A 9,291-nucleotide genomic window follows, 5' to 3' on the forward strand; every position below is an offset into this window, starting at 1 on the left:
GGCCAGGCTTCTGTCCACACCCCCTGCCACCTCCGTTCCATCAACATGCCTTGTGCCTCTGCTAATGAGAGATTAGGATTAGGACGCCTCCCCCGACCACCCGCCCCCTTTGCCAGGCTCTCGCGGAGCTGAGCCGTCTGCAACAGCACGCGGGTGGGCCATTTCCCACGCAGGTCACTCATACACGTCCATGGCCACTCCCTGAAATCCATGGGAACCGGTGTGTAACCGCGAGCTTGCGAAAGCGAGAACAGAAGTTGGGAGAGAGTCTAGGACCGGAGCCTGCATCAGAAGGAGGCTCCCAGCGGAGGATGCGGGGGCGCGCGTCAGGCAGCCGGCGCATGCGCGGTCGCGAGGCTGGCAATGAGGTTGGAGGGAGCTCGGAGGGAGCTCGGAGGAGGACCCATCGCAGGGCAGAGGCATCGCGACCTGCGAGGGTGTCATGAGAGAGTGGAGAGGGAGGGAGGAAGCAAGTGGCGGGGGAATGAATGAACAGTAGCGTTGGCTGGAATAAAGTGTGGGACCGGAGGGGGGATGCTCCCAGACAGACCTTGGGGACAGAGGTCCTCTGGCCTGGCTATGGAGAGGAAAGCCGAGGAGCACAGTCTGCCAAATGTGCCATCTGCTTCCCCGGATCCCTTCTGGCTGCAGGACTACACCTCCCTCCACCCAGGAGAGGCCTGGATGGTGTAGCTCCAGGGTGGGGAAGTGCCAGAGGCACAGGAACGTACATTTCTCAGGTGCCCAGCTTTCTTGGGTTGAGGGAAGGCCCCCTCCCACACTGGCTATTAGGTCTGCCCCTTTACCTGTTAGACCAGGGCAGAGATGAGTTTGCCAAGACCATCTGTTCTGAGCGCCCAAAGACACATGGTCTCAGGGCTCCCTGGGATGAGGTCGAAAAGATGAAATCCTACAAACCAAGGCAAACTCTGGTGTGAGACTCAGGGAATCTAGGTGCTGGGTGTGGCTCTGAGTGATCTTGGGCAACTCACCGCCCTTCTCTGAGCCTTGGCTTCCTCATCTGTTCAAAACAGGGATTAGACTCAGGTGGCCTTGCGGCTAGAATAAAGGATTAGCCAGTGGGAGGGAACAGGGAGCAGAGAACATCATGGAAGAGCCTGGCAGAGGTGCCGGCTGCAGGCTGGCAGAATCAGAGAAACATTTTAGCCACGCCCACTCACCGCCTGTCTGAGGCACCAAGTAAAGAAGAATTTCTCTTGATAAGTACATCTTTGAGGGGAGGATGTACTTCCCAGCCAGCCCCAAAGGCTCCTCATGGTGTCTTCAGTGTTTATGATCAGGAAGTCCTTTCTGGTGTCCAAGCCCAACTCCCTTCCATGGAGTTGTTGGAGGAGGCTTCTGGTTCCCTGTCCTTTCTTCCTAGAAGTTTTAAAGAATTTTCTGCATCCTCCTCCTGATCATCATCTGTGAACTTTCAGTTGGCTTTCGAATCCTTCCCCACCCCCTCTTCACCATCTCTTTGCATCCCGCAGGCCCAGACCCTCCCGCTGGTGATTTTGTTCAATATGGTTCCTTTCAGGGACTGTGGGTGTGGGGGCTGGTTGGCACTCTTTGGCTCAGCCTCTTTTTATCTTTGGATTCCATCTATGAAGCCAATCCTCATCACTCTTTGGCTGGAGAGGAAAAAAACAAAAAAACAAAAAACTGGGAAGGCAAGTTCCAGCCCTCCACATACCCTCAACCCAGCCCTCTCAGAAAGTTCAGAATCTGAGGGTGAGGCCCCTTCATTTTAGGGTGGGCACCGCCTGCCCCTCAAAGACCTGGCCTTATCAGGAGGGTGGCCAGAAAGAGAGGGAGCAGACAGTTAAGAGAAAGAGAGGGGGTGGGTGGCAAGGCTGGTGGAGGGAGAGAGAGGAAGAATTTCCTTCATCAAGCAAAGGAATGGAATTGAGGACCCCCTGAGGAAAGAGGAGGGGAAACAGCAGGACATCACAAAGAATGAGAAGTCTGATTGGACCCACGCCTGCCTGCCTGCTTGTCTTCTGCCCAGCGTCTGCCCCACGGCAGCCACCCTTTCCATCAGAGTCCCTCTGTCTGTATGCTGTAGGGCTCCATTTGGAACCAAAGGGCATCTAAAGGGTAAGGTTCAAGGTTGGAGGCCTCAGGGCCACAGGTGAGGGGAAAGAGCTGGGGCTGGGCCAGGGAGGATGGAGGGAGTCTAGGCCTCTGGCTGCAGAAGTTGGAGGAGGCTTCTGGTTGGGTAGTGAACTCTGCCTCAGGAGTTTATTTAAAATTCACATAGTTTGATTTGGAGTAAGGAATGGGAAATGAGGTGAAATGTGCCCCTTTGCTACTGCTAGGGGCTTAGCCCTTTGCCCAGCTGAAATTGAGGAGGAGGGTCTACTAGAAATGTGTGCAGGGACTTTGGGGAGGGCCGTGTGATCAGTCACACACCTGCTGTGTCTGTGTATCCACTCTCCATGGATGCATCCACGGCCATTCCACACACATCTCTCTGCCCATCTGAACAACATGGGTGAGCTAAATAAATGAACATTCACACTCACGTGACCATCGCACATGGGCATGGTCACCAGTGTGCTCACACATACACAGATGTACAGATATCTAAGGAATTTTCTGGATGTGTCTACTTTCTTACAACACACAAAGAACTCTCTGATTTCTAGAAATAGGTTTGTAAAAAGTTGCCTCTCTCAATCTATTTTATGAACTAACATTCTTTACATTGCATGTCAAATTGTAAGTCCATGTCTCCAAACAGATGAGGTGCTCCTGAGAAGGGCCACACCATGTTCATTCTGCCCCTTTCAGAGGCAAGTCTAGTGCCAGGAACTTAACAAGGACCCCATACATGTTTGTTGAGTGAATGCATGATTGAGTGATCTCTAACACACACACACACACACACACACACACACACATACTACAAAAGACTCCTTGAGGTTGAGGGTTTCTCTAAATCTAATTTAGTGTCTAACTGTTATATTTTGAGTGTGCGGTTAAGGGAGAATATCTACACAGATGCACAAATGCATGCCGGGAGCGCTGGGAGGTGCATGGATAAAGGGCTTTGGTGAGTGTGTCTGTGATGAGGAATCAGGATTATGTGGGTGTCTGCATGTGCTGTATGAGATAACACCAGTGTGGGTGTGTGGAAGAGGTGCTGGGGGTGCCCCCAGTCATAGCCCAGCCTTTAGGGAGCTTGAGTGTGGAGTGAAGGTGCTGAGTAAGCGTGCATGATGAATGGTGGGAAGGGGAGGACGTTTTCAAGCCATTCCCGCTAGGCTCAGACAGCCGCTCCTCCTCATGCGCACCCCCCAGGATGGATGCTGCAGTGATTCCACCCCATTCCCACCCCCAGGCCCCTCATGAGGCTCTCCACGTTGTTCCTGAGCCTGCTGGCCTTGGTGCTGCGGGAGGCAGGGCCGGCTTCTCTCCCAGAGAAGGAACGGAGGAGGAGAGAGGAGCAGAGCCACTATGGGGAAAGCGATCCTTACTCAGAGCTGCATGTGGGGAGCTACATGGTGAGCCCGGATGACTACAGTGAGGTCATTGACCTGAGCAGCTATGAGGAGCTGGCCGCCTATGGGGACCAGCTGGCTGAGGTGAGGGACACGCAACTGACCATACCCTGCAAGACCAGGCCCCTGGCCCCTCTCCACCTGCCCCATGATGCAGGCTTCTCAAGCCTCCAACTCTCTGTAAGGGGCATAGGACCCTCCATAGGACATTGTCACTTACATGATATTAAGAAAGAGAACACAAACCTCCAGTTAGAATATTGATGGCAAATTAGAAGGACCCCCCACACACACACCCCCTTAGAAGTCATGCGTCCCTCCCAGGCTGTCAGGTATGACAGTGTGCCTCATTGAGGTGAGGGTCAGCAAAGTCTTCATATTCTCCCTGAAAAGGAAATATCACCTGCATCTCTTTTCCTAGACTGTCCTCCAGTTTGAAGCCTCTGCTGTGGGTGCTGTGAGCCAGGTCAGCATGGAGGAGCACCTGCTTAGGGAATTGGGGACCCAGGTGCTAGTTCTGCCTTAGCACCGACTGGCTCCCTGATCCGAGTCCCTCCCCAATCTGGGCCTCAGTTTCCTCATCTATCTAATGAACACGTGGATCTGATACTCTTTAAGGTCCCTTCCAGGCTCACTCTTTATGCTCTTCCTCCGTCCTCTTTCACAGTGACTCTTTGCAAGTTTGAGATGGGTCACTGAGGTTTCTAAAGCCCAAAGTTAGGTCCTTTGTGGGCAAAATCCAGCCTACGATATGCTGTGTGCTGTGTCTCCAGGTTAAGGTAACCAGTCTGGCTCCTCCAACCAGGATCAGTCCCACCCAGAGCAAGGTGACTCCAAGGACACCCTTGTCAAACCCCACGATGACCAAGCCTACTCTGCCAGGCCCACTGGGCTCCCCAGCCAGCCATGGTAAGTACACAGTCAAATGGTTATCATATCTGTAGGTCCAAGGTCCGGCAGCCATGACCCAGCGCCAGGTGGTACCCAAGTGGAGTGTGGTCAGGAGTAGAAACAGAATGTCAAGGCTGGCACCTAACAGCAGGTAGAGGAGGGGAGATAGCCATGGGGGGGGGCGGGGTTGGCTTTCCTAAACAAAGCAACTGCAAGCTTTCCCTGTGCCCCAACAGAGCCACCCTACCCTAATTAACAGCATCACTCAGGGAGCAAGTTGAGTGGTAATTAGATTAGAGACAATTAAAAGCCTGTAGAGAAGAATAAATAACTTTGTGGCTGTCACTGGCATGGGGGCAAATGAAGCAGTCACTGCTTTCAGCCTCACATTCACCTCCTTAGCAGCCCCAGCCCCTCCCCGTTCCCTCCCAAAGCCTTTCTGGAGCCAGGGCTGCTGGTGTGGCCAATGGAGAGCGCTCAGAACGCTGCTGGGGACCAGAAACTGGGGCATCAGAAGGAAGCAGCTCATTCTGGGCCTGCTTGACCTTGGCATCCCTATTCTCAGGGTATTTGCGTGGGTGCTCCTGGGGGACTGGAGCATCAGCCAAGACCTTTGGTCAGGATCCGTGACCTTGCAGAGCCATAGAAGCTATTAAACCCTTAAGAGACTGTAAAGAGCCTTAGCTGGACCTGCCATTCAAGGTCTTGGGATAAGAAGGGTCCTGGGGCCCCCTGCTTTACCAGTCCCGCTGGTCACTGCTGGCAGGGAACTGCTACTTCATCTTGGGGCTGTTACTGCTACCGTAGTGCTTCCTTGAGTCGGGCTAATAATGGCCTCACAGGAATTTCTGTGTTGCGAGAACAACTGACAGAACCTCTCGTACAGTTCCAGGGCCTGAGCCAATACAGTCTTCCCAACTTTTTAAAGGTGGTCTGAGTTGGATGGACTGCCTTAGCCTCATGAGTGCTGGATACAGAGGTGGGGCCATGGACTGGGGCTAGGGGAGGGCTGTTTCCCAGTAGAAAATCGGGGTGCTGCTGCCATAAGAAGGGGAGATGGATGTGGCACGGGCATTGGCCAGTCCATCTGGGCCTTACTGTGCTTCTCAGAGCCTCAGAGAACATGTCCAGCTGCTCTTCCCAAAGGCAGCTGGCAGACCCAGCAACCAACCCCCGACTATTCCACTGAATTCTGGCTTTGTTTCATCTTTACTGTTCCTATTGAGACCAGAGAGGAGACCTATGGGGAAAAAGGCCACTGGATATCCAAGAAATGCTCACATAGACCCAGGAAAACCTACAAAGGACCAGGGTCTTTTATGAAAGTACTGAGTAGGAACTAAGGGTGAAGCTGATTGATTCTCTTAGGTTGAGGGCTGAGGGACAGGCTGAGAGCCGTCAGTACCATCTGGGTGCATCGGCCAATTGGTTCTAGACAGCAACCCACAGGCCATCAAGAGGACACGTGGCTCAGATACTCCCTGGGTCAAGAGCCATGGGCTTCAGAGGCTGAAGGGAGTCTGATCAGGAGTTCTGTCTTCCACCTGGGCCAGGCCTGCCCACCTGCCTGGTCTGTGTGTGCCTCGGATCTTCTGTGTACTGTGATGACATTGACCTAGAGAACATTCCTCCTCTTCCCCGGATGACCACCTATCTGTACGCCCGCTTCAACCGCATCAGCCGCATCAGGACCAGAGACTTCGAAGGGCTGAGTATGTAATGCCCTGAGAAAAGGGGAGAGGGGCCACCAGGGTCCTTTCCTTTGCATCTGGCCACATGAACAGTGACCAGACACTGTTCTCCCCAACCTGTGTTAGTCTTTTTTAAAAATGTTTTTTAGTTGATGGACCTTTATTTATTTCTATGTGGTGCTAATGATGGAACCCAGTGCCTCACACATGCTAGGCAAGCGCTCTACCACTGAGCTTCAGCCCCAGCCCACCTGTGTGTTAGTCTTTCCCTTTTAGTTCTGTCTCCAGCTGTCAAAGGGAAAGATCCCCCAAGTCCTTCTAATGCCTTTCCTTGACGAGTTTAAATGGTAGAAGTGTTCTGTTCTCATTTTTTTTTTTTTCTACAAACATCTGGGCAGGGAAGGTGGGATGAAGCCAACATTTTCAATATGTCTCAGCACCTATAGCTCTGCTGGCCTCTGGACCAGATCATCCTCCACCTATAAATGATGCTGTTGGCTGCTCTAGGCCTCATGTCCTGATAGGAGAGCCGGGCTCCACTCCAGCTTCCATTGCCAACCACCCACAGCCTTTCCAGCCTTGGTGCCCATTGTGAAAAGTGCAGAGGGCTCAGTATGCTGATAGGGACCAGGTGGGATGGGTCCAGAGATTCCCGGGCTAGTTGGTTCTTGCCTTTCAGAGGTTTCTTCCAGTGGGATCCAAGGTGGGCAACCCAGAATCCAGGGAAAGGTATTGAGGAATCCGCGGGCTTTTCCAAGGGGTCCTTTAGACTGTGATTTCTTCTGGTTTGGACCTACTGCAGGGAGAAAGCTGGTTAGAATTCCCTTATCTTGAGAGGGATGGAGCAGGATACCCAGGCACATCCCTGCAAGGAAAGATAATGTGTTCCAGTATCTTTCTTTGTTCTCTCCCAATGTCCCTCAGCAAAACTGAAAAGGATTGACCTCACCAGCAACTTCATCTCCTCCATTGACAATGACGCCCTCCGCTTGCTGCCTGCCCTGCAGGATCTGATCCTCCCAGAGAACCAGTTGGTGGCTTTGCCCCTGCTGCCCAGTGGCATCGAGTTCCTGGATGTCCGCTTGAATAGGCTCCGGAGCTCGGGGATACAGCCTGAGGCCTTCAGGGTGAGTCAGGGACTCAGACCACCACACGCCACCTGCCCCCACCCACATCATGCGCGGTGCACCCTCCAGGGTGTTCTGAGGTCTAAAAATCCATGATTATTTTTCATCCTTTTCTGTTTGTACTTTGGGTTGGAAGAAATGGATTCTGACTCAAGGAAAAGGAGTTTCATAGCATGCCATTCCAAGAGCCTCCTCAAATGGGACACCCAGTACTATCAGGCCTCACGAGCCTGTTACTGGGAATGGGGGGCCAAAAAACAAGATCAGTGCTAAGAAACCAGTCTTCCTGCTCCTCTGAGGGGCGTGTGTCTCCTGTCTTGGTTTCTTTCTCTGCTTCGGCTCCATTCACCTCTTTGCACACCTGCATCCTCAGCACATTCCCAGGATCTGCTCCCCAAAATGTCAGACCCCACCCCCAAATGCCTTTGGCTTTGGCTTGCAAAAGTGCTAACTCTAACCCTAAATCCTAAGTATCATTTTCCCCCAAAAAACCATCAACAAGTGATTTTCTATTATCCAGTTCTCAAGACAGTCAATCCAATGAGTCCTTGGCTGTCTGTCTGTCTAGTTTTGATGGGAAGGGCTAAGTTGTAAGATGTGACTATGCCCTCCTGCGATTATCAAGAATACAAGTAACAATAAATATTGTTAAGGATGTGGGGGAAAAGGTATATTCATACATTGCTGGTGGAACTGTAAACTGGTGCAACCTCTCTGGAAAGCAGTATGGAGATTTCTTAGAAACTTGGAATGGAACCACCATTTGACTCAGTTATCCCACTCCTTGGCATATACCCAAAGGACTTAAAATCAATATACTACAGTGATGCAGCCACATCAATGTTTGTAGCAGCTGAATTTACAATAACCAAGCTATGAAACCAACCTAGGTGCCCTTCAACAGATAAATGAATAAGCAAAATGTGATATATACACACAATGGAAAATTACTCGGCCATAAAGAAGAATGAAATTATGGCATTTTCTGATAAATGGTTGGAACTGGAGAATATCATGCTAAGTGAAATAAGCCAGTCCCCAAAATACCAAAGGCCTAATATTCTCTGATATGTGGATACTGACCCACAACAAGGGAGGGTGAGGAGGGGAAGAATAGAAGTTCATTGGATCCGACAAAAGGGAATGAAGGGAACGGGGGGCATAGGAATAGGAAAGACAGTAGAATGAATCAGATATAACTGTCCTGTGCTCATATATGAAGGCATGACCAGTGTAACTCCATGCCATGTACAACCACAAAAATGGGAAGTTATATTCCATGTATGTATAACATGTCAAAATATACTCTAGTATCTAAAAACAACAAATTAAAAACATATGCCCCCCTGGGACAGGGTTAGGAAGAACAGAGGGTGCAGTTCCGCTGAAGAAGTGAAACACAGTGTGGACAAGGCTGACCCCTGCATGCATACTGGCTGGACATTAGTAATGGCCTTCAAAAGCCCATTACTCACTTGCCAGCCGTGTCTTCTTCATTTGGACTCACTTTCAGCCTCTGTCTGTCTCTCTTAAGTACAGTCATCAACACCGGGCCACATATATGATGGTGAACTTCTAAGATTGTCTCACCTAGTGATGTTGTAGCCTTTTTAGTTCATGTAAGTACGCTCTGTGATGTTCGTACAATAGCAGAATTACCTGATGTCCCTGTCGTTCAGCAATCATGACTATGGTGGGCTCTTTTGGCAAACTGTTTAGAAGCATCAAATATCCAGGCACAGTGGTGCTCACTTGTGATTCCAGCAACTCGGGAGGATGAGACAGGGGGAGCGCAAGTTTGAGACTAACCTAAGTAACTTAGTTAGATCCTGTCTTGAAATATAAAATACAAAGTGCTGGGGAGGTAGCTCAGAGGTAGAGAAGCTTGGGTTCAACCCTCAGTACCAAAAGAAGGAGAAGGAGAAGAAGAAGGAGGAGGAGGAGGAGGAGGAGGAGGAGGAGGAGGAGGAGAAGGAGGAGGAGGAGGAGGAGGGAAGGGAGGGAGGGAGGGAGGGAGGGAAGGAGAAGAGGAGGAGGAAGAGGAAGAGGAAGAGGAAGAGAAGAGAAGAAAGAGGA

The 9,291-nt window shown here is 51.1% G+C and overlaps 1 protein-coding gene across 1 annotated transcript in view; it reads left to right on the top strand.

Moving 5' to 3' along the window:
• The first annotated feature begins 1,719 nt into the window (after window positions 1-1,719).
• The window catches only part of Optc (opticin), a 10,076-nt gene continuing 2,504 nt past the window's right edge, over window positions 1,720-9,291 (top strand). Inside the window, exons 1-5 of the mRNA XM_015483395.2 lie at window positions 1,720-2,100; window positions 3,347-3,590; window positions 4,280-4,415; window positions 5,951-6,109; window positions 7,013-7,215. Of these exons, the coding sequence (XP_015338881.1) occupies window positions 3,354-3,590; window positions 4,280-4,415; window positions 5,951-6,109; window positions 7,013-7,215 (735 nt within the window). The 5' untranslated portion in view covers window positions 1,720-2,100; window positions 3,347-3,353. The remainder of the gene's footprint in view (window positions 2,101-3,346; window positions 3,591-4,279; window positions 4,416-5,950; window positions 6,110-7,012; window positions 7,216-9,291) is intronic.

Source organism: Marmota marmota, unplaced genomic scaffold, assembly GCF_001458135.2.
Source record: "Marmota marmota marmota unplaced genomic scaffold, marMar, whole genome shotgun sequence".
Taxonomy (NCBI): domain Eukaryota; kingdom Metazoa; phylum Chordata; class Mammalia; order Rodentia; family Sciuridae; genus Marmota; species Marmota marmota.